We start from the raw sequence: 24,719 nt of genomic DNA on the forward strand, positions 1-24,719 counted from the left end.
CAACTCTGTTTCTTCAATTAAGCAATAAATATCAAATAAGCATAACATAAATAACATCAAATAAATTAGTAACTCTAGCATGTGATTTACGATAGTTCTCTTTCAAGTCCTTCTCCTTCAAGGTCTTCTTTTCAAGTTCCTGATTTCTTTCCTTTTTTCACTCATAATCTCTCGCCCTATTCAGAGGTCTGAGCTCGAGGGCCTGAGTCCCACTCTATTAATGTCTATTCATTTTTCAGTTCACTAACATCGTGTTGGCTCAGTTCCAACCTCCTTTGCATTATTCATTATAGTTTACTATTCATCATCATCAACCTCACAATATAGGAGGGATTTTATTTAAAATGGCGTTTATTGAATGGTGCTTTTTTCAAGCTTTACACACACCCCTGTATCACAGCCCCCGCGTTGGAACTTTTTGTCTCAGTGGGGATAAAAATATCTATTGAAATTCCAATTGGGATAGAAATTCTATTTCAAGGTTGAAAAATACAGTGGGATGCTTTTGGAAGTGCAATTTTTGAACATGGAATTTCAAATGGGGATGAAATCAAAGTCAATTTTCCAGTGGGGTTGAAATGAGTATTTTCCCACCGGGGACGAAATTTTTGCCAAATTTTCAAGTGGGGCTGGGATCCCAGTGGGTCTGTGACACAGGGGTGTTGATACTGTTTTCTTTATCTTTATAGGGTTAATTCGAACAGATGAGTTGACAAGATTCGCATCCAACGGAACAAAACTGAGCAATAACACAGTCGAAGAGGATGCAAGCACACGTACCAACATTCTAGTCGTCAAAGAAGACGATACCCTATTCGAAGAAGGGTCTACCGGCTCTGATAATGATTTTAAAGACAATATACAGTTTGTATTTCCTCAAAATACAACAGACTATGCTGATGATGAGTTAAGTGGGTCTTCTGGTGATGAAGGAACTGCGCTTGAATATACCGGTGAAATTTTAGGCGAAGGAACCAATTCAAGTCTATTTGAAAAGACAGAGAAAAACAATAATGTCGCTAGCTTGAAGGGGAATTCCCTTAATAGTATTGTTGGTTCAAATGGAAATTCCCAGAATAATTCCGAAGAAGAAGAAAATGAAGACTCTGAAGATGACGAAGATGAAAGTGAAGAAAAAGCGGAGAAAGGGAAATCTCCTATAAATGGGAAATCACCACTGAACACACAAAGGAAGCTTCAGTCGCAACAAAAATCAACCAAAGTGACTAAGAACACAAAACAAAATAATGTTAACTCTTTTTCTCAGCAAAATACTGCGAACCAATTAAATACCAATCTCAACCAAATCAACAACGGGCAATCTCAAAATTCTGTGAATGCTAAAAAAATTGCGAGCCTCAATAAAAAGCTACCATCGAATCAACAACCAGCTGTCGATACTGCTTCAAATGCAGCGAAATACAAGGCTGTAAACAACAAGGAATACTCACAATATACTCAGCAAGCCGTCATGACAAAACCCTCTCAACCGGCTAAAATAAACCAGAAAAATATGTTGAAATCTTTGAAACAAGGACAAGAGAAAGCGTTAGAATCACAAAAAACATCCCCTTCACAATCTACCAAAACTAATTCTAATGTGTTACCAAATACTGGCAAAAATCCAAATAACAATACATCCAAAATAACTGCATCTATGAAATATGTTGTTATATCTGCTGACGAAAACAATAAAACTAAAACAACACCCTTGAACGATCAAAACAATAACTAAAAATAGACCACTCACTGTTAATATTTGGCCTAACAGTACCAAAATATCAGCAAATTCGAAACAACAGGAAAAGCAACAGTCATTAACGAATAGCCCGACTCATGGTGCCTGGAAGACTATTGACGTGTCTGGGGCTATGATAAAACAGAATAATATTAGTTCAAATTCAAATCATAACCATTTGAAAGCGGTAAATCCAAACCCACTGAACACTCTATCAAAACATCAACAAAAACAAAAAGATGATACGGAACCTAACCAATTCAAAAATGCTGACAACACTGATTCAAATCACATTAACACAGTTCCTATAACTCAAAATGTTTTTACCAATGTTACTAATGGATCAAATTTACCTCTGAAACCTACAAATCCTGGATTGAATCTTGAAGAACATTTGAATAATTTTGTTTCACAGAAAAGTGTTTCTAAAAAGATCAAGCAGAAACATTTGAAACAGAAATCTGCAAGAAAGAAGTTGAGCCAACACGCTAAAAAGCTTGCGAAGCAAAATAAACGAAAGGTGAAGTGGGTTAAAAAGCAACGAAAAGCAAAGAAACAAACTAAGAAGCAACATGCTAAAGCCAAAAAGCGAGATAAAAAGATTAAGAAACATTCAGACTCGACCCAGCCTCCAAAGAAAATACCTGAAAGTGAATACAAAGAGATAAATTCAACAGAGAAAAATAAAGCTTCGAAGAATAAAGACGAGGATAAGGCGGATGAGGGGTCTGCGAGTGGCGATGATAGCGGGAAAAGTGAGAGTAGCTCACAGGGGATCAGTAAAGAAAAAGGAAAAGGTGCAAAAATAACGAAAATAACGGAGAGTGAAGAACTTGAGGGGTCTGGAGAGAAGGATGATGACCCGAAAAAGAATGAGAAGAACAACAAAGAAGGAGCGCAAGATGATAAAGAGCACTCCACCGGAGAGGCTGTTAAAAACAAAGGGAAAATCAAAATTGGAGATACAAATAGCAACAAAGAAGGAGAGAATAATGGAACAAAGAGTGACGATAAGGGTGACTCCACCGTAGAGGATCCAGAGAAAAATAAAGAGAGCAATAAAGAAGCTTTAAAAGATATATCATCTAAGGTGGAAAACACACAAGCACTTGGCGGAGGTGATAAAGACCAGACAAGCGGACAGAGTAAGTTAAGTTGACTTTAAATGATCTTTAAAATTTATACTTTGCCATGTAAAGTCCTGTGATGGTACATTTCTAACCAATAAGATTTCATCATTTGGAGGGGCAAAGACACATTGTGGTTTAACTCACTAAACACTAAAATATTTTCAGTACTAAAACACTGAATTCATTTTTAGTAAATGTTCAGTTTTCTCCTTATCAGACTCATGTCGGGGTGAAGGATAGACTTAACTTATCATTCAAAGTCATTAGGGAAATTTTCTTATGGCACATTGCTCTCGATATTGCAATCCATGGTCTCCTGGAAAACAAAGTTTATATCGTATCAACTTATCGGGGGCATCCAATCAGAAAAAAAAATCTTTCCATGTTTTTAAAAAAAGGTTTAAGTCTCTTTTTCTGCATCTACAAGTTAAACGATATCATCTTGTTTCGACCAAGATGTTTTGATGATTTTGTTCTGAAATTAAAATCTATTACTTTTTTAGACGAGCGCACAAAGAATCTTCAAAAGACGTTATCGAGACTTCGTTTTATGAATGGAGCATCCGGCAAAGTGCATACTGGACAACAATTTTCGTATATTTCACAATGTGGCTTGTATACAGAACCACAGAATGTCTCCTTGGTAAGTTATGGGCTCTATAATATCCCCTGTTGAGAAGGTACAACTTTTTGTGATTGAAAATACCCTCTTGAATTAAAGGCACTTTATAGTTTAAACCCTTGTGAAATACACCTTTTCGGCCGTAGTCGCGCGGTCAGGCTCGTGTCACTTTATTATTCAATCACCCCCTAAACTCGATCTAATTCTTATTTTACACCTTTTTCTATTGTCTATAGTTGTGAAAAAAAGGACTGGGACAGTTTTAGGGGGGGGGGTGAAATGGACAAAAAAATGCCCGCGCGGCAATTGGCGGCTACAGCCGAAAAGGTGTATTCTTTGCTACCAATATCATATCATCTTTTACTGGGATTTTGTCTCGCTTGAATTTGCTTTCAGTCTATTTCATTTATACCACAGCCTCAACATTCATGGGTAACAAAGACCTATTCACCTTACTTCTACTTGTATGAGAAACCGAAAGATTACGAAAAATGTAAACCTTCTGACTGGATGTTTGGTAAAGATATGAGAGGAAGCGTTTTCTTAGTAAGTTTCCTTTTCTTATTTTATCCATCGTAGTCTGAAGGTTGAGTATCTGGCTACGGTGAGCAAGGTTGTAGGTTCAATCCTAAGTTGGGTCATAAGATAATGATGATGCAAATCGAATAAAAGGGTTAAGGGTTATGGATTCTGACTATCCTGGGATAGCTGCTTACCCTTTAATATATACCGTATGATATATTAGGGAGACACAAAACAAGACAGTACAAGACATTAATCATGTTTAATTTGTAGCTGGTGAAAGACTCTATGACCAGCTAAATTCACCCGTTCATTAAGTTATTAAAAAGGCATTGAATCGATGAAAGGTTTATATAAAATATTTACAAGTACAAAAGAGACTAATCATTTTAATTTCTCATAGAGTTTCGAAGTCAAATCATTACATGGAAGTAATTTAACCAACAATGCAAAAATTTGTGAGAAATATTGTTGCAAAGAGCCTCGTTGCCAAGCTTGGGTTGTCCGATTCCAAGACAGTGCAACAAACAATTGCCCGGACAGTAAGTTACCAATTTCATCTTCAACTGTTTTATTTGAGCCACAAATTTCGGTCTTATAGTAAACTCTGTCTTATTCGAACTTCTAATAATCGAATCTTTTTATATAATTTGAACTTGTTTCCTGTTCCCGTCAAGGATAAACTTTCTTAATAAACTTTTTATAATTTGAATCCCTTTGTGATTTGAACAAATTATAAGATTGCGTGCTCGAGTTCAAATTAGTGAGTGTCAACTGTATTCGCAAATTATTATTTCAAATAGTAACGCGTTTAAACCCATTGGTCGTGTTCAGACCTGAAAGTTTAAGTTTAAGGTTTAAGTAGTACTTTGTTGATATGGGAATTCAATTATAATCACTTTTCTTTTGTCATCATCGATTGGCGATCTCGAGGAATCTCCTTTCCTAACTTGAAATCATGTCATCTTCTCCCTTGAGATACTTTGAAACAAAAAAGATTTCAGGGAATCCCTCTGCAAAACACTAATTCGTGTTCGTTGAAGCCATTACTGCTAGAGATGCTCCGAGCGTCTCTAAGTCATAAATTTCACGTTCTTTTTTCTTCATTTACAAAAGGAGCATGCTTTTCACTTGTAAATTCTGATTTCGTCTATTCAGAAAACTGTAACGAAATCGTAAAAACTTTTTTTTAAACCAGAGGGTGATTCCTTTTTAAACTTTGGTTTAACTAATGAGAAGCGTGCCGTTAAATACAAAAGGAATATAAAAGAAACATGTAGACCTAATTGCTTTAAACCTTGGTCTAAACACGACCATTGAGCTCAATTTCAGAATCTAAGTGGAATTAGAATGCTGAATTGTAACCACATACTGGTTTATGTGAGTAGGGAAAACAAGGAGTATGTGTGCCAAATTTCAAGCCTTGTGGACCACTTCTACACTGCCCAAAGTTTACAGATATACATACATACATACATACATTAGATTCTAAAGTTGAGAAATATATATTCAAAATGTTTATGTTCTTATTTAGTATTTTTGCTGATTAGAAGTCGGACGGTATATTGGTTCGAAAAAAAAGTATTCTAAGAGGGTCTCCCTATTGGCGGGGACTGAGAGTTAGTTCGAATTATGGAAAGACTTGAATAATAAAAGTTCGAATTAACGAGAACCCGCTGAAATCACTTTTTAGAGAGCTTCTGTTGCTGGTTGAAGAATGACATTCCACCCGTTGAAGATTACTATCTCGAAGGTGCAAGTGTGGCGGGTATTGTTCACCGAAAACATTACCGCCATCCGCCCACAGGGATGAGATCAGCTGTACCACTTGGTGGCTTGGGTGCTGGCTCGTTCGAAATGAGAGCTGACGGTGAGAATAACTTTTGGTTATTTTCAAAATTCTTATTAGTTTCAACTTTTTGTGAATGATCACCCCTCCCCATCACGTACTCATATCTAAAGTTATTTTGCAATGGCTACGAGGAAAAGTAAATACTGTCTAGCTGATAAGTATAAGGAAAATATTTGAGAATCATTAAAGCCCTAGCAGTCACATTGCTGTTATCACGCAATAAGTGAGCCAGCACACAATGTTGTTTCGACGTTCAGCTTAACGTTATCTGGATGTTGTGAACTTTAGATTAGAACGTTGTGTGTCATAAAGGGAAATAAACTGGACTTGGTATTTTTATCCCTTTTCAGGTACATTCCACGAGTGGACAATCGAAAATCAAAGCCCAGGAGGATCTGCTAAACTTAGTAAATCTGCTTTAGAGAAAATGTTCTTGGGTGTCAGAGTACAAACTGGAAATGCCACAGCTCGGTCTGCCATCTTGCGGACGCATTCGATGAGAGAATTTGAAAACGAAACTGTCAAATCCTTGGAATATTTTGGTGCTCACCCAGTATCTAAGTTTGCTATTGGTAAATTGTTTTTTTTTTTTTTTTTGCATTCTTCTATTAAATAGTTATATTGTTGAATAACCTCATTTTTTCATCACACCCTATTTCATTTCATGATATACACCATTGCAATGTCTTCCACGGACCCAACAGCTGATTGGTTGAAAGTGACGTATTGACTGATTTTACGTCACTTACAACCAATCAGCTATTAGGGCCGTGATGCAATGTCAGAAGACATTGCAATGGTGTCTATCATGAATATCAGCTCTCTTGAAGATTCTGAAATTTTATCCCCATAAAGATAACAATACAATCGATAGCTGTAACACTTAATTTTTACATCCGGCAATTGTCTCAATTTCAGAAATGGATGACAAAAAAGAGGTCAATATGAATTTGTATGCATTTTCACCTTTTCATCCAAGAGATGCCACCGAATCTGCTACACCGGCAGTCAGTTTTTCATTAGAGGTTAATAACCCGTCAGAAAACGAAGAAATAGAAGTATCCTTCATGTTGAATATTCCGTTCGGTTATAACGAAGATACCGTGAGAAAGGGAGGTAAGTAATAATAGTAACATATATTTTAAGTGGCATGCTCCGAAAAATTCTAAAGCTTTTAGGCAGCTGAAGAATTTTTTCCACAAAGGGCTACTAAAGTACGGTACAGTACAGTGGACTCTATAACTCGCACATGCACGGGGAACACAAATTTCTTCGAATCTTTTAGTTATGATTTAAGGTTTCTAAGGCCTTGTTTAACTAAATGGACCATAAAACTTGCTCCAGTTAAGGAGATTTTCGAGTCATAGAGGTTCGAGTTAAAAAGACTCTATCGTATTTCATTAATCTGATCTGAGAATCTCAATGGATATACTTCCTATAAGAAACGTTTTCCTTAGAGTTTGAGCATATTACCGTAGTTTTTTAACAGTGTCTGCTACGAAATTCGTTGCAATAAATTTAGCTCGATCTAAACAAGACTATGTTAAAAAATTAAGCAGAGGGAAATTTTGTGAACAGGTTTTACTGCAAGATTGAGTTTACGACGGATTTTTATTTTCGAAAGGAGTTTGTTTTCGAAACTCTACCGTGGCATCATTTTTTCAAATTACTACCATTTCATCCTGATTAATCGGTTGTAACAGTCTGCTCCTCTAGAGAATCCTGCATTGTAACACTTTTCGTTCTTTAAACCATATGTAGTTAATTCTTGTGATAACCAAAGAGGAATTAATACGTAGGGGTTGTACAGTCACTTTCGGTCGTGGTTGTAGACGGCGAAATATGCCGTTCTTTAATAGTTAGGGTTAGGATTAAGGTTTGTCGTTCTATTTGTCTATTTTTAGTAAATGAAGGATTCTTTAGATAGGCCCCCTCTAACATAGGTTGCAAGCTCTGTAAACTTTATCTCTTGATGATAACATCGTCTTATCTATCCTAGGATAGCGAATACTTTCCTGGGTAGAACCTATACTCCGTTCATCAGAGGGACAATCTCTCTAGTTTATTATATTATTTCCCTGCTCTCTCTCATCTATCTGAGAATCCTACGATTTATATTCTCTAATTACTCAAAGGAAATTACCAAGAAGCTGATTTCACACGGGCTGTCACTCCATCCGATTGTCAACGAGAATGTGCAAAACGGCCCGATTGTCAATCATGGACCACCAACGGCCCGAACACGTGCATGTTAAAAGATACCATTCCATTGCATTCTTACGATTATGGAATCGTATCAGGTATTTTTATACAAATTAGATGCACCTAAATATTTTTCTCAAATCTGTGCTCACACGGTACACAGGAGGGATCAGAAGATGTTCTCTCCTTTGCTGTGCAAGTAGATTGTTGTAGATACGTTAAATGATATTTTTTACATCTGGCTAATGTCCACTTTGCTTGCTTAGCTAATATCTACTCTGCTCAATAGCGTAGACAAGACAAAGTTTGTGTAGGAGAGCAGATTTTTATGACACAGTAATTATCTTTTTATATTATGAATAGATAATTGAAGTGTCTTAAAAAATCTGCTCTCCTACACAAATTTTGCGCCCTATGCTACTGCTGCTTGTTTTGCTAATCTCTAATTTTCCAATACAACAATTTATATTATGTTTACTTTGCTCACTTGCCTTATCATATCTACTTCACTCGATTTATATTTACTTCCGTTCAATTCCCTACAGGTATCCGAGGAGATTGGGATGTAAAGGAAGGAATGCTGAGTTGCCAACGACCAGGTGACTCACCACAGAGTGGAGATATCACTATGTATCCACTACAAACGGGTACTGAAGACCAATCATTCGTTGTTACTGACAATATATCCAAAGTGTGGAAGAATTTCAAGACACATGGTTAGTTTCTTGGATTAATTTCTTCGGTCTTACAACAATGTTGGCTCTTCTCAACCTTTCGAAAAAGATCGAATTGGGCCGTAAGAAAGTTGGGGCAGAAGAAAGTGGGAGTGGGAGAAAGTAGGGGGGGAGTGGGGGTGGTAGAAAGGTAGAAAGTGGGGTTGGGAGAAAGTGGGGGCGGTCGAATTGCTGGCCAGAAAAATTGGGGTTGGAATTTCAAGACACATGGTAAGGGAAGTTTGTTTTTTCATTTCTTGGGTTTCTACAACAATGATGCGGTTTTTTTTTCTCAACCTCATGAGCAAAATCGAATATGGGTGGGATAAAATGGGGCGGTCGAATTGCTTGCAGGATAAGTGGGCGGAGATTACTTGACGATTTATAATAACCTATGCTTCAAATTAGTAAATGATGACTAAAATTTACATTAAAATGTCGTTTTTCAGTAGTAAACTGTTGAAAATTCCATCGAAAATCACTGATTTTTAAATATATTAAATATTTTACTGAAGTTTTGAATATGGAGTAAAACAATGGATAATTTTCGTCTTCGAATCATACCTAAAATACTTTGAATTGAGAATTAATGATAAAAATTTACGCCGCTTTTAGGTTAAAATTGCAAAATCTTGGCCCTTTTTACGCCAGCCCTTTTAACGCCGGCCCTTATTACGCCACGAGCCCAAAAATAACGCCAATAAGGGCCGGTGTAAAAAGGGTCGATAAGGTAGATTTATTTCGAAGATTATTTTAGATGTTATTAAGAAGAATACATACTTCTTCAAACTTTTGAATAAATACTGCAATACAGCATCACCAATAATGATGCTACTGAAAATTTATTTTCGATCTGAATATTCAAAATGTAACGGATTTTACAAAAAATTGACACAAAAGCTAGATATAAGTATGAAACAAATGTCCAGCATTCATGTTCTATTTTCCATTTCTCTTTCTCCGTAAGACAAAAATTCTTACACAAAAGTCAAAACTTTTTCTTATAAGAAATTTAAAAGTCTAAGAAAAAAAATTAAATGTCTTGCTTTAGTATTTGTCTACCCTTTACTCTATCATCATCATCATCATCATCAGCCACTAATTTGCATTCTTCATCTTTCAGGCCAATTGAACGGCAATTCTACACACACTATGAAGTTAAACACGACAGGTTTGCACGGTGCTGCTTCTGTGACAACTAAGCTCAAACCGAAGGAAACCAAATTATTGACCATTATCTTTGCCTGGTATGTTTACAAAAATTTACCCCAAAGTCAAAGACTCGGGACGTGACAAACTAGTCAAAAGTTGTCCCGACGAGAAAAATACCCTGAAATATCACTCCCTATTTCCCGCAGCTGGTAGTGGCACACAAGGTTGTTTCAACGTTTATCTAACGTTATATGGACGTTGTGAATGTTAGAAAAACGTTGAAACAAAGTTGTCTGCCCATTGGGGTCGATTGAAAAACTGCCTTTGAAGTCTAATTCACATTGTGAAAGACACTCCCGGGGGGGGGAGGGCAGCTGGGCAAAAGGACCGACGGGTATGTGCAGGTCCTAAGGGTACCTTTTCCAATATGTTTAAAATGCACTGTAAGGGTCGGAAAAACTAGAGATGCACTGTAAGGGTAGAAATTTCAGAAAATTCTTGAAAAATCTAGATATTTTGACCAAAAATGCTAGAATTTTGACCATTTTTTGCACGAAAGGGATCGAAAATTTGGGGGAAAATGCACTCTAAGGGTATGATTTTCACTGATTTTTGCTGCACTGTAAGGGTGCAATTTTAAAAGCCAATTTTTGGCCCGCACATACCGTCAGTCCGCAAACCCAGTGCCCCCCCGGGAAGACACTATGCGAGAAGCTCCGCTGAATTTTTGAGCTGTAAACAGTAAAATTTGTAGGATCCTTGCCCATATAAACAGACGATTTTCCATCCCAATACTGCTACTTTCTTTTCCTACTATGTGTTTTTTTCTGTGTTACAAATTTTCGCAACAGCATGGATCATCTGTTATGATAAAAGTGGACTCTTGTTCGTTTACAGCTGTCACGCAACGTTGTTTTTACATTCACCTAACGTTATATGAACGTTATGGGCCTTAAATGGACGTTGAAACAACGTTTTCTTGTCATTTATTACCTAGGTACTTCCCAAATAAAGATATCGCAGACGAAAGAGTTGGAAATTTCTATACAAACCTGTTCAAAAGTAGTTCAGATGTTGCAAAACATTTCGAAGGGGATCTAGTGAGTACGGTCACGGACATTTCAAACTGGCATTCGTCCGTGTTCACACCTAATGGATTGAGTGTCTCAAACAATGGAACAGAGGTAAAACTGTACCTTCAAAATATAACATTATGCCGTTTGGGAGTGCTTTTTCAAAACATTGAAATTACGTTTTAACAAAAAGAATCTTGCTAACATGGTATTGAACTCGGGAAAAAAATCTACTCTACAATCACAGCTTATATTTCACAATATGTGATGCTCGGTCGCAGTAATTTTAAGAATCGAAAACTGAAAATCATTGAAATCAAATGTAATACAATGCCTCACTGCCGGAGAAAGTGAACCTTTACCGTAATTGTCTATAGAGGCTACAAGAATGAAACTTGTATGTTCTGTTTATTATAGACTCCTGACGCTGATGACTTCATTAAGAAGAGCGATGGCAATGACTCCGAAGACGACAAAGAAGATAAAGACTCACAAACAAAGTGTGCCACAACAGTCAATGGTGTCTCCACACTTCCAACCTGTCTTCAAGATTTGTTAGTCAATTCGATGAGTTTCCTTAGGACAGCAATGTGGTTTGAAAATGGACGTTGGCGACAATGGGAAGCATTTGATTGCGCAAATCTTGATCCTGTGCATATTGATTTCCATAGAATCATACCGTACATGATTTTCTATCCTGGTGAGATATGAGCAAATTTATTCTAACTTTCATCTCCCGACAATAGCGAGTTTTATGTATTTATGTATTTCCACTTTTGAGGGTGGTAGAATAACCAAAACGATTTCAAACAACCTGCAAAATCAAAGACGGTAAAAATGCTGATTTACCGTCGTTCTCAGTCAGTCAGGATCTAAACAAATCGAAAGCTAACCGTCTCCTTCCTAAAAATACACATTATCAAACTCGCATTTGTCATCCAAGGGGAGGCTTTTATTCGAGCTTTGACCACCGAAAAAATGTCTTAGGGACTGTCAAAGATTACAAAACGTATGTAAAGCTTGCATTTTTTAATAAATTCTTCAGACTTGGTGAAGCAACTGATGTTTTCATGGGCCGATCATCAATTGACCAACTTAGAGAATGGAATGATACAAGAATCTTTATCACAAGGATGTCTCGAGGAAACTTCAAGAGAGGGTATTGTTTTTATGTTATTACCAGACTAACAAGAAGGTCATTCCTTAGTACAGCTCCAGGCTCTGTTATCAGGAAAGGCCAAAAAAAAGGTCTCTTTAATCCTATGTTGAATAACAAAAAAATGAGAACAGCCGAAGCTCAGTTTACATTTACTGGCTTTTACATTAAAAATAAAAAAGTAAAATTAATAACTTCCTAACGTCCGACTTAATCCACATAAAGTAAGGATAATAAAAACCGTTTTAACTTTTCCGTCATATTCCATAGGAACGGCAGGTGGCCGTCAAATGACGGACGTCAACGTTGGATTCATTTCACAAGCATACATGGTGTACCAATGGACAAACGATACCGATTTTTTTGACCAGATCTATCCTTATGCTAAAAGAGCAACACATTGGCTCATTCACCGTGCTACAAAAGGTATGATACAAGAATGTATTGGTTCTGTTCTCACCTTTACCGCCAGAGGGACCTATGCCAATTAGGAAAAATGGAATTTCTATATGATCTTCTCTGTCTCTGTATACATCACCGATTGATACATCTTCTTCTCACAGATTTGTTTAAACATAGGAAATCTGTTTAATTTATCAACACCTTAATTAATCTTCATTTTAGGATCCGGTCTCCCTTACCGTAAGCCAGACGCTTATGATCTCTTCGAACTTGAGAAATATGATCATTCAGCTTACAACTCCGTTCTTTATTTGTTGGCATTGAAAGCAATGAAGAAAATGGCTGAAATAAGAAAAGATACAGCAACAGTTAACGATGTGGAAAAAGCTTTAGAACGTGCTCAAAAACTCTTTGAAGTTGAAATGTGGGACCAAAGAAAAGGTAAAAACACTGACCTTTATATATCCCTGAATCAAGCTACATCCGCTATCCATGCAAATTTTTAATGTTAGTAAGATCAAAATATTTTTATGAGAAATATAACTTATGATATTATCGCTGAAAAAATGATTTAATATTAATCTCCTTTGATTCTATTTCAGGCTTTTACCATGCTTGGTTCGACGATGAGTGGGGTACACCGGGCTGGTTGATGTCTGATATTTTATATGGACAAGTATGGTCGTATACATTAGGACTCGGTGAACTTTTGGACACTGACAAAATGAAGAAACACTTAAGAAAAGAAGTCAGTAGAAATGACTCGCCTTATGGATTAAAGGTTTGTTCTTACATTTTGCACAATAGGGGAAAGCCGCGAAAAGTAAAAGAAACTTGTCTTTTTATATACATGATATGCACCATTGCAATGTCTTCCACGGACCCAACAGCTGATTGGTTGAAAGTGACATATTGACTGATTTTACGTCACTTTTGCAACCAATCAGCTGTTGGGTCCGTGTTGTAATGTCAGAAGACATTCCAGTGGTGCGTATCATGAATATCAATTTTATACTAAAACTGATTCCCACTAAGAGTTGGTCGAAGGTGTGGCAAATACAAACCAGACCATCTCCAACTCCGGAGATTATCAGCCATATTAAAATGACTGCAGTTGGCGCTCTCTAACTCGATGTTTGAGGGGATTTGGACTTAAACATCGAATAAAGGAGTGCATCAAATAGAGAGAGTCGGTTATGAGAGTTTCTTATTGACGGTGGCTCTCAATAATAATCAATATTTTCATTCAGAAATTTGTGAAAATCGAAATTTTAAAGCCTTTAGCACTTATTAAGCACATTTTGTATTTTGAGAAAGGTTCGTCTGTGACGACGTCTTGTACCACTAGTATAATAATATATATAATTAATGATATAACAATTATAATATAGTAACAGATTATTAAGAAATAAAGAACTAACTTACAAATGATAAGTAAATAATAAATAAGTTGAAATAAAATCTACAATACACCTGCATTGCGTGAAGATTGCACCAGCATGAAACACCGTGTAGCAATTGTAAGTTAGTTCTTTATTCCTTAATATTTCGCTCGATTTTTTTTCTCGAATTCTCTTGAGCACTTTGTGATTTTATTTATTTCACTGCATAGTAACAAATTAAACCTTTTAATTCAGGTATTGACGAAAAACGAAGAAGTCAAACAAACAGAAGACACTTCCATTATTCTTGGTGAAGAAGCCAACAGTTGTAAATCACTTGAAAACATCACCAAAACACATTCTATATGGATGTCTTCCAGTACTGATTGGTCAACGCTTCAGCTTCATTTAGGTAAGAAAACTGTGCTCTTTTAAATCAAAATATCATTGTAAAGTTTTTCTGAAAGCATGTGTGTTCTGAAAGAACATTTCTTTCGTGTATTTTTGAGGGAAAATTATATGTTTTGTGTAATTTTAAAGGGAAATTTGTTTGTGTATTTTTAAAGGAAAACTATTCACTGTATTTGAAAAGGAAAATTAATCTCTCTGTATTTTCGAAGGAAAATCATTCTCTGTAACTTTTGTAGGAAAATTATTTCCTGTATATTAAAGATTCGTTCTACAGTGATTAGATTGACTCATGTGCGATAAAATTTCTATACTTGGTCCTCAGAGGTTGATATGCTCTTTGAAAACTCAGGGTATCTCTGATACTCAGGGTAATCAATCCATTGTTTGAAGTTAGAGGAATACATTAAAGATCTCTTTGTCTGTATTTCAGAAGAAAATTTATTTTTTGTAATTTTGAAGGAAAGTCTTTCTTTGAATTTAGGAAGTTCCTTTCCGTCTCTTTCTGGGGGAAAATCCTTTTTTGTCTTTTGAAGAAAAAATATTTTTTTGTTTTTTCAAAGGGACATCTGTTTATTTCATAACGGTTTATAATATAGATGCATTATCTCCTTAAGGTACGGAACCTGAAGAAGCTATGGATCAAGCTATCAAATCTTTGGATAATTACCGTTCCACACTTCGCGACCAATGGAATATACACGGCATGACGTCTTCAAGCCATTATGGATTAGACGGGTTACCCTGGGCAACCAGTCACTATACGTTACATTTGATGTTATGGCATTTACCCCTAGCATTGTCTGGTCAACAATACAATGCACCTGAGGGGAAGATCATATTCGATCCGAAATACACTCCCCCGTATTGGTTACCATTTTACACTCCATCGTGTATGGGAAATATAGAAGCTAAAGATACCTCTGCGGAGAAGAACTCACAGACAGAAATTATGTACACAATCAATGTCTCTTCAGGTATTGGTTCTTTCATTTTTGAATTAAAACACTTCTGGTCTGACCTAATGCGATAAACAAATATAAAAGTTTTTTCATTTATGTTATTTTGAATTTGCTGAAATTGTTTGACTCTATTGAAAATGAAAAGCACTTCTGCTTTTTTAACAACATACCCCAACATCTTCACCGCATCACAGAGAATCACCAGAATCCAAATTTCATAATCCTTTCCTGCTCGCTTTTTAACACCCCTTAGGGCATAGAAACAGGGCGATGATGAGCATAAGCCAGGAATCTTTAGAGGCAATAGGTGGGCTGTCAGCATACCTTTGATATTTGTTTTCTTATAAGAGATGCGTTAAGTTTCAAGCCCGATGGGCTAGAGGCGAAACTTTCACCCTTCTCAGGCAAGAGAAATTGAAGCTACTTATTTCCCATCTAAAACGCGCATAGAACGCGCCGTAATCATATCGACGGATTGCATCTATCTGTATTCTAATCTTTTAAACAGGACGATGCAAGTTCAATAAGTTACAAATCGCAAAATCAAAATACGATGGTTCAGTCAATATTGGAGAAGGTGACTCGTTGTCTTGGTCTGTGCCAAAATTTTCGCAGGAAGAAAAAATAAAATCAATGTTAAACCAACTGAAACATTAAATTGAAAGTTGTAGACTTAATGACAACTAACATACAATGTTTTTTCAACTTTTAATTTAAAAGTTGTATAATATGGATCTTATGGATGTTAGATGGACCAATGATGGTTTGTAATGATCGAGATACGGATATTTACAAGCAGTAGCGTAGCCAAGAGGAGCGCATAATTTGTGTAGGAGAGAAGATTTTTAGGATAATGTAATTATCTACTCATGATATTAAAAGATAATTATAATGGCATGAAAATCTGCTATCCTACACAAATTCTGCGCCTCTCTTGGCTTTACTACTGAAAAACAATTGAAGAATCCTGGATTTAAATAGGACAATGTAATTTAAGCAGCACCAAGCATAAGAGATGTTCTTAAAAACAGTTATTTGTATTACTTTATTCATGATATGCACCATTGCAATGTTTTCCATGGATCCAAAAGCTGATTGGTTGAAAATGACGTATTAACTATGCTTTATGCTTTCCGTCCAGATTCGAAAAAACTTATTGCAACAAGGAGGAATCGGACCACATAAAGGTGAATCGTGGTTATGCCAGGGATATGTTATAGCGGAGCTGGATGAAGCACGAGAATTCCTTAGCGGATTGCTTCTTTGTCTTTTCTATTGTAAACTGTTGATAATAGAAATCCATCTCTGTCCCCTTGAGTGTTCTGTTTTTATAAGAATAATGAAGCAGACAAAGTATTCATGCAGTACGTTTGCACATATTTTGCTATGATGTTCCCACTTTTCATCAAAATAATATTTGTAGAAGATACCCCAAAAGCTTCCTTGTAAATGAAATCTATTTTTATCAGCGTGTGTTATGAATTTGAGAAGCTTTCATGATTTCTCTTTAAAAATTTCGGATGTGAATATTTTGACAAATATTGTTTCAATTGACTTGAAATTTTTTCCATAATCAGACATACCGACTTGCTATCTGAAAATATCAGTTAGAAAGTGAGGCACCCCGTGGTGTAGCGCGGTATTTCAAATGAAAAAGTACTATTTATAATCTTAGAGAAGAAACTTCTTATAACTTTACTAATGAAAACAATGTTTTTCATTTTTTTAAATTGTCATTCACCAATGTTTTACAGACCCTCTTGATAATTAAAAGTTTTTAATCGTGAACGATAAATACAGCAGCAGAATCATTGGCTAAGAGGAAATCCAAATTTCACGAGTTTGTAATTAAAAAATTTAAATTTCATATCAAATTTTAATGTCAGGGACAGAGATAGAACAAGCCTTTTTTAAATGTGCGTTATCCAGCTCCGCTATAACATATCCCTGGTTATGCTATGTGTTAACACCAATATTGAGATATTGCAAATCATATATGGAATAATTTAACCGGTCTTGAAACTATTTCGGATTAACTTTTGAATTCGATTCAAAATCTTTATCAATATTATAGCTAAAGTATAAAGAGCACAAGGGAAAAGTCCAAGCGGGATGAATTCGAATTTTTCAAATTCAAATTGCTAGGTATTTAATCTTGTGAAATGTAAATTTTAGATTTTAAATTATATTTACTTTTACTTTAATATTTGAACACAACAATTTTTCCGTAAAGTATTACTGGTAAAGACGCTCTCATACGAGATTTTATAGATAATAACTTTCTTTTATTTAAATTTATTCATTTATTTATTGTAAGTAAACGAGGGCTCGTTGCTTTTGCAATTGTATTTTACTGATTACATTATTACGTGAAACACTTTGCATCAAAGTGGCATCAGCTCTTTAAACAATAGTGCAACGACTTCAATCTTCCCACAACTTAAAACAACTTTGCTTACTTTAGTAAATTACAAGCCATAAATTTTTAGTTACATTCCCTTTTTTCCGGCTTGCTTAGCAATATTTTGCGTATACTTGAATACAGTGTGAACCAAAGTTATTATCAGCCTTAAAGTCATTCAAATCTTGAGTATGCCAGACTCGAAACTCGTCACCTACCACAACTCGCAACGGATCATCAGATGTGAAAGTCAAATGATCTGAATTCTCGCCATCAAAATTTGGGATCTGGAATACATCATGAGATCCTTCTAGCGTTGTAGATGTGATGATTTGGTTGTCGGCATCCGTCATGATAGTCATTACCCAGTCTGTTGTGAAAAGCGGACTACAACCCCATCGCCCGGTTGATCCTGGCATACATTCAATACTTCCGTTGATATGGATCAACTTGAAGTACTTGATCAATCCATCGTGTTTTACTTTGAAAGCCGCATATTTCTTATTGTTGCCTTGGTAACAAATAGGTTGTGGAGTCATCACTTTCAATCGACCTAAAGTGAAAATAAAATTGATCTGTCAATAGGCCTTTTCATAAATTACGTCACGACCATCACTTGCCTCGTATTCAAACAATTACCATGGTTATTATGTCCCTTGAGAAAAAAATGATTTTTTATGAATAGAAAGTAGTTTTAATAAAATCTGCTGGGATTTAATCACGATGGCAATAATTTCAAAACGAGTCAAGTGATGTTCGTGACGTAATTTACGAAAAGGTTTATTGTTTGATATCCTAGAATAAACCCTTCTCGCAGACCCAGTAGGATTTTTTTCAGCCAAAGGGGATAAAAATAACGAACTGAAACTCGATGATGGGGATAGATATTCCCATATTTTTTATGCCTTGGGATTCAAATTTCATTTTTTCAAGACAGAATATTCAGTGCGGGGATGGGCAGAAAAGCATGATAATTTGCTGTGAGGATTGGTTTATTGACTAATTTTTCAAGTGGAAGGGGTCCCTGTGAGAAGGGGATATTCTAGAGCCACGCTGACGACGCACAATGTTGCTTTAAATTCGGTTCAGAAATAAGAAGGGCGTTACTTTTCTTGTTTCACCACCCCTTAGCTTTTGATCTTTTTGTGTTTTTTTTTTTGGAATGAACTTTTCCACACCAGAGATTTGTAACCTTTGACAAAGTCAGATTTTATTAATCAAAACGCCATATTTTTTTTATGAAAAACATTTGATTGAGGACAGTATCATAGTTCGAGAATTAAATTCAACTGTACAGTGTGTCCAAAATTATTGGACACATTTTTATGTAAATAAAATCCTCATAACTTATACACAATTTTATGACTTGTATACTTAATATTTCAATCTCAAAAACCTATTCAATCATCTTGGGAATTGAATATCATTGATTGAACAGAGAAATTTAATGTTATTTTGATCATACTGAGCCCAGTTAAGATGATGAGTTTTGAGGATTTTACTTTACATAAAAGTTTATCCACTTTTCTCGGGACACAATGTACAAGAAGGGGACGAGATGGAGTTTTTACAAGCTCTTATTTGATTTGGTTGGTCGTTAACCAGTAATAAAACAATTTTGTAACTTTTCCTAACGAACGCATCATTTTTATTACTTCAAATGACCAACTATTAAAGTATCTTATAAAAACTCCATCTCATCTGATAAGAAGAGCAGTATACATGGCTAAACATGAGTTCTTAAAGTAAATTATTTCTTACTTAGATACAACATGGCGCTCGCTTCTGAATTTGTCACCTTGTTTGATCCACATTCTTCATTTGTACAAAAACATTTTCCATTCTCCATCAACGCACTTAAGCATTTCAATGCTCTACAAAAGACAACACATTCAGTTAGTGATTTCTCAGAAGGTCCTGCCTCCTTTATACATTTTTCTCCATCTACTCCAATATTGATGATTTGAGTGCTTTTGCAACTTGCTGCAATACATATTATGATAACTAATAGAAATTTGGTCCTCATTGCTCGGACTGTATTTTACAAACTTTACTCGTATTATTTTTTTGTTAAGTTACTCAAAATAGCACCAGTCCTTTAAGCGCTGATATGAAAATAGGTTTTAAATGAAGCCGGGTTCTTTCCATGAATCTAGGTTCTCAGGACAACAGCGATGGAGTTTTTTCTCTTTCAAAGAGAGTTTACTTCAGGGGGTGAAACAAAAACGTTATTGCTATTGTTGTTTCTTTATTAATACGTTCCGACTTATCTCATTATATTTAAACATCATTAAAAAGGAATTTTAGGAATCATACATAAGTGAGTAATAACAATAAGAACATAATGAAAATGTTACAACCTTTGGCTCGTGCACAAAACGTGACATACTGTACATTTTTATAGCATAAAGGCCATAAAGGACATGGAGATATTGAGTGAGAAGAAGCTTATACATTTTTACCCTCTCGTGTTTTTAGAACAACTTTTTGCGTTGAAATTCTCTATCTCACTCGCGAAAGATTATTTATTATTGCTGCTATTGTACACGTTTTTTTATATAAAAACAAACCATATAAGAACCTAAGGCTTTGATGGCCAAAATAGGGCCAAAATATTAAGAACAGGTTAAGAAAATTTATAAGCTTAGGTTAAGTACTTTTTTAATCTTTGCAGGCTCTAGATTTACACCCGATTTATAAGGAAAATGGCGAAAAATGCTCTAAAAATGGTGAAAATAAGAACATGTTAAGAGCATTTTTAGGCTTAAAACTATATCATTTCTCTTGTCTTCATGAACAGAGGTTCCAATACCCATTTATAAGCACAAATTTGTGATAAAATTATCATTTCCTTGCCTTCATGAACAGAGGTTCCATAAAAGCCAAATTTCGTTTGTTTTAGAAATGAAATGATCGAATTTTGAGGTCTGGTTCGCCCAAATCCGGCATCTTCTGACCCTAGTATCCCCTTTGCACCACGAATATTAACACCCCCCGTATTGCTGTCCCTTGTTTACTTTGTAAGAACTAATTACCGGAAAGGATATGGCCGTCTATCAAGAGTTATTGCTTTGATTCTTATAAAGTAGATGCTTATAAGAAAAATAAATATGCTCATCTTTTTCGCCATACTTTGTTTACTTTGTAAAAGCTGATTACCGGAATAGATATGGTCGTTTATCAAGATTTATTGATTTGATTCTTATAAAGTACAGTAGATGCTTATAAGAAAAATAAATGTGCTCATAGTATGTGCCGCCCCTTGACTTTGAGATATTCCAATGATCAAAACCCCCCTGTTTGAAAAAGTCTTTGCAAAGGAGTGCTGTTGAAATGGTTGAGAACACACTTGTTTTATTCTTTTGTTTACCACTTTTTCCCTCTTTCTGAGAAACCTATTTTCATAAGAATACCCCTATTCATAAAAAAACCTATTTTCATGACAGCGCTGAAAGTAATTCTCCAAAATAGTGAAATCACTTTAGAGATTTAATTAAGGGCAAATGTGTCAAAAAGGGGTGTCTTTTCCGATTTCCTGCAGTGTTGTTTTTATTTTGATTATACAGTTCCGAATCCCAAAAATGAGTTGACAAAAACATATGACACAGAAGGGGTGAGAAATCACTTCAAAAGCATCCTGATGAGAACCGTTTTTGTTTCTATATTCTTACTTAATTGCTTTGATGAAAGTTTTACCTTTGTTTTTTTTTATGAGGAGGGAAATTGTTTAGAGTTTGAACATATGAGCTTCAGTTCCTTCCTTTTTTCATACCCCGCTAATTCCCATTAAATGTTGATGACCCTCTTGATCCTCTTGATAGTGTTTCATCTAAGCAATTTTCTTCCTTTAAAAGTGAAAGCACCTTGATCGAACACTGTTTTCCCTATTTCTCAAACTTGAACCCAAACCCTTAGTTCGCTTTCTTTATGATTCTGATACGCTCAAGAACGATTGCAAGTAATTTAAAATTATCTCAATAAATTTGGTCTTGGGGCGCAATTTAAGGGCTTTTAAGGTGTATAAAGAATGATTTTTAAGATTGGGGTGTTTAAAAAATCTCTTTTGGCTGCTCTTCGGCGCCCCTTCAAAAAAGCTCTGCTGGGGGGAGTAGGCATGCCGTTTCTTTTTAATAAGTTTTTCCAAAACGTTAGGAATCTTATCTTATCGAAATAGAAATAAGTGGTTTGAAAAGTGTCGAAAAATGTGCTCTGTATGAACACTGTATTTCTCTTCATTTTCTTATTTTCTAGATCTTTTGACCAACAACAACAACAGCAAGAAAAAAAACCCTGCTAGGTAGTTTAAGAAAGCTGAGTTCTATTCTCAGCCAGGGGAAATGCTAAATGCACTTGTTTATCAATGAAAGGACAAGGACAACATATTTAAAGGGGGGGGGGCACTTTAAAGGTATTTTTTCGAGATCGAAACGTCAAAAAATGGGCTCTCTCTCGGATAAAATACTTAGTAAATCTAAGGGCTGGTCACGTGACTATTTTGGTCACGTGACTTGTTAAGACACTGTAAAATGCCTCTTTTTGTATGAAAATCTCACCTCACCTTGTGGCAAGTTTAAACGAAAAAGACGTCAATTTTGCGTCGAAAACACATGGAAAACACATGGCCATGATAAATTTGCCGCCATTATGGATATTTTCCCGCATTTCGAGGCAAGATTTTGAATTTTTCCCGCTCCTTTCTCTTTTTCCTCCCCCCTTATGTAGAATACCGTATTCGACGTGTAACTTAATTTTTTTTCATAATTTTTTATGACGTCATTATTTATGAACCCCCCACTTTTTGGTAGACCATGTCATAAGTTTTGAAGAGATACTATCTTAAGCTGGTTTGAGACCAAATCAAACCACAAAAACTATTATTCTCCCAGATTAGATCTCATTTTAAGGTGTTTTGAGGGTGTAAAAAGTGCAAAAATTTTCTTCGTCGCCCAACCATGGTGGGCGACATTTTTTTCCAAAATGTTGGCCCCCTCACTCAAAATGGCTCGCCTGGGCCCATGTTTCCTCCCCCCCTTCCCCCTTCCTTCCCCTTTTCCACGTCATATTTTTCGTTCGTCCCCCCATCAACTCAAAGATCCTCCCCCCGGCCTTGCGCAGGGGCCATGCTAATCTTCTCTGTATCGTTCCAATTTTAATATACGTGTCTCCGGAGAGAACACATTTTGTGCTATCTTCACGTTTATATCAGCCACGAACAGTTTTGCCTTCAGATTTACTTGTGGTTCACTTTGATGATTAGGCAAATTGGCAATAAAAGTGAAAAATATCAACCAGTCCAATGTCTACGTCCATACCACGATGAAAACACCCGTTCTCGTCCGATCACGGAAGTTAAGCATCGTCGGGCCGGGATAGTACTTGGATGGGGGACCGCCTGGGAACTCCCGGTGTCGTAGGCTTTTTCCGGTGTTGAAATACTGAAAACATTTTTGTCAAGTCATGCAGGTTGTTTACAGCAGAAAAATATTTTCATGTTTAAGGATGACGCAGGGTAGTCAATGATATTCAACCTTTCAATGATGAGACAGGGATGTATACAAATATCTTGTAAGTCTTTTCTCACTTATGTTTTTGACTTTTTTAAACATATGTTTACACTCTAGAAAGTTATTAGAAAACTTGCCTGAGCCTTTAGCAAGGAAAAATTTGGAACGCTTCACGAATTTGCGTGTCATCCTTGCGCAGGGGCCATGCTAATCTTCTCTGTATCGTTCCAATTTTAATATACGTGTCTCCGGAGAGAACACATTTTGTGCTATCTTCACGTTTATATCAGCCACGAACAGTTTTGCCTTCAGATTTACTTGTGGTTCACTTTGATGATTAGGCAAATTGGCAATAAAAGTGAAAAATATCAACCAGTCCAATGTCTACGTCCATACCACGATGAAAACACCCGTTCTCGTCCGATCACGGAAGTTAAGCATCGTCGGGCCGGGATAGTACTTGGATGGGGGACCGCCTGGGAACTCCCGGTGTCGTAGGCTTTTTCCGGTGTTGAAATACTGAAAACATTTTTGTCAAGTCATGCAGGTTGTTTACAGCAGAAAAATATTTTCATGTTTAAGGATGACGCAGGGTAGTCAATGATATTCAACCTTTCAATGATGAGACAGGGATGTATACAAATATCTTGTAAGTCTTTTCTCACTTATGTTTTTGACTTGTTTTAACATGTTTACACTCTAGAAAGTTATTAGAAAACTTACCTGAGCCTTTAGCAAGGAAAAATTTGGAACGCTTCACGAATTTGCGTGTCATCCTTGCGCAGGGAGGATTCTAATAGTCGAGGTAAAAATGGAACTAAATTGAAACTCATTGACCAATAGTTTTCATTTCCGAGTTCCATTTTTGTTTCATTTTCCCATTTTCCTCCAATCCCCTTCATTTGGGAAAATGAAAATGATTGGTCAGTTCCATTTTTTGGAAAATTGGAACTTTCCTCCAATCGGCTATTTGTATTTGTTTCAAATTTCCAATTTGTTCCATTTTTTGCGGATAACGCGTTGTGATTGGTTTACGGAAAAATAAATTCATAATGGCTACCTCTATCGACCGGCAGTGTTTTGGCTCATTTTTTGCTAAGTCTGAAAATGAGCTTAAATATTGCTATAAATGAGCTAAATACTTGCAATTGGACTTGGAAACTGCTAAATTTGGATTCAGCACATTGAATTTGATATATCCTGCAAGTTTGGTTGCTTTTGGTTCATTTTTGGAAAAGTTATGGTTGTTTTTCATGTTGGTCACTTTTGGGGGGTCTTGGCATGCAAGGTAAGATGGTGGGACCACTTCCTCAAGCTTATTTAGAACGAATGACTGCTTGAAATGGTATCTATATCATCTATGGATACTACCCATAGCATTCTGTTTGGTTGGTTAAGGAGTATGTAAAAGTTCTGAGGCTGTGACGACCGTGCACTCAAAACAGCCATTTTTCTTTGTTTGGTCCCAAATGTTGCTTGCTAATGTTGAAATACATGCTT

The 24,719-nt window shown here is 36.0% G+C and overlaps 2 protein-coding genes, 3 non-coding genes and 1 pseudogene across 5 annotated transcripts; 3 read left to right on the forward strand and 3 right to left on the reverse strand.

Annotated features, from left to right (window-relative positions):
- The first annotated feature begins 1,233 nt into the window (after positions 1–1,233).
- Positions 1,234–15,971, forward strand: LOC136818599 (uncharacterized). Its single transcript, XM_067074931.1, has 19 exons — positions 1,234–2,883; positions 3,372–3,511; positions 3,908–4,036; positions 4,416–4,554; positions 5,706–5,882; positions 6,215–6,436; positions 6,783–6,980; positions 8,000–8,164; positions 8,612–8,782; positions 9,903–10,026; positions 10,929–11,115; positions 11,422–11,704; positions 12,050–12,163; positions 12,431–12,586; positions 12,785–13,003; positions 13,165–13,343; positions 14,200–14,356; positions 14,970–15,329; positions 15,823–15,971. Exons 1-19 carry the CDS (start codon positions 1,872–1,874, stop codon positions 15,969–15,971), a joined length of 4,281 nt encoding a protein of 1,426 aa, XP_066931032.1. The 5' UTR covers positions 1,234–1,871.
- A 1,805-nt stretch (positions 15,972–17,776) lies between these two features.
- On the reverse strand, positions 17,777–20,363 carry LOC136818600 (uncharacterized). The gene is made up of 2 exons (XM_067074932.1): positions 19,477–20,363; positions 17,777–18,268 (listed from the first exon to the last, which is right to left on the reverse strand). The coding sequence occupies exons 1-2, from the start codon at positions 19,739–19,741 to the stop codon at positions 17,829–17,831; spliced, it is 705 nt and encodes a 234-aa protein (XP_066931033.1). The 5' UTR covers positions 19,742–20,363; the 3' UTR covers positions 17,777–17,828.
- A 2,432-nt stretch (positions 20,364–22,795) lies between these two features.
- On the reverse strand, positions 22,796–22,890 carry LOC136818668 (U6 spliceosomal RNA; annotated as a pseudogene).
- A 123-nt stretch (positions 22,891–23,013) lies between these two features.
- LOC136818612 (5S ribosomal RNA) lies at positions 23,014–23,132 on the forward strand. The gene has a single exon (XR_010848257.1). It is a non-coding gene; the product is annotated as a 5S ribosomal RNA (ribosomal RNA).
- A 241-nt stretch (positions 23,133–23,373) lies between these two features.
- LOC136818613 (U6 spliceosomal RNA) lies at positions 23,374–23,478 on the reverse strand. The gene has a single exon (XR_010848258.1). It is a non-coding gene; the product is annotated as a U6 spliceosomal RNA (small nuclear RNA).
- A 123-nt stretch (positions 23,479–23,601) lies between these two features.
- On the forward strand, positions 23,602–23,720 carry LOC136818676 (5S ribosomal RNA). Its single transcript, XR_010848316.1, has one exon. It is a non-coding gene; the product is annotated as a 5S ribosomal RNA (ribosomal RNA).
- The last annotated feature ends 999 nt before the right edge of the window (positions 23,721–24,719 follow it).

Source organism: Clytia hemisphaerica, unplaced genomic scaffold, assembly GCF_902728285.1.
Source record: "Clytia hemisphaerica strain Z4C2 unplaced genomic scaffold, Clytia hemisphaerica genome assembly, whole genome shotgun sequence".
NCBI classification, from domain to species: domain Eukaryota; kingdom Metazoa; phylum Cnidaria; class Hydrozoa; order Leptothecata; family Clytiidae; genus Clytia; species Clytia hemisphaerica.

Bases quoted from the DNA above. Each gene is read 5' to 3' on its own strand.
- LOC136818599 (XM_067074931.1), top strand. From the start codon at position 1,872: ATGATAAAACAGAATAATATTAGTTCAAATTCAAATCATAACCATTTG. The intron at 8,783-9,902 runs GTTAGTTTCTTG...TTCATCTTTCAG, and splicing joins GAAGAATTTCAAGACACATG to GCCAATTGAACGGCAATTCT. The intron at 12,587-12,784 runs GTATGATACAAG...TCTTCATTTTAG, and splicing joins CATTCACCGTGCTACAAAAG to GATCCGGTCTCCCTTACCGT.
- LOC136818600 (XM_067074932.1), bottom strand. From the start codon at position 19,741: ATGAGGACCAAATTTCTATTAGTTATCATAATATGTATTGCAGCAAGT. The intron at 18,269-19,476 runs GTAAGAAATAAT...TTTTCACTTTAG, and splicing joins GAGCGCCATGTTGTATCTAA to GTCGATTGAAAGTGATGACT.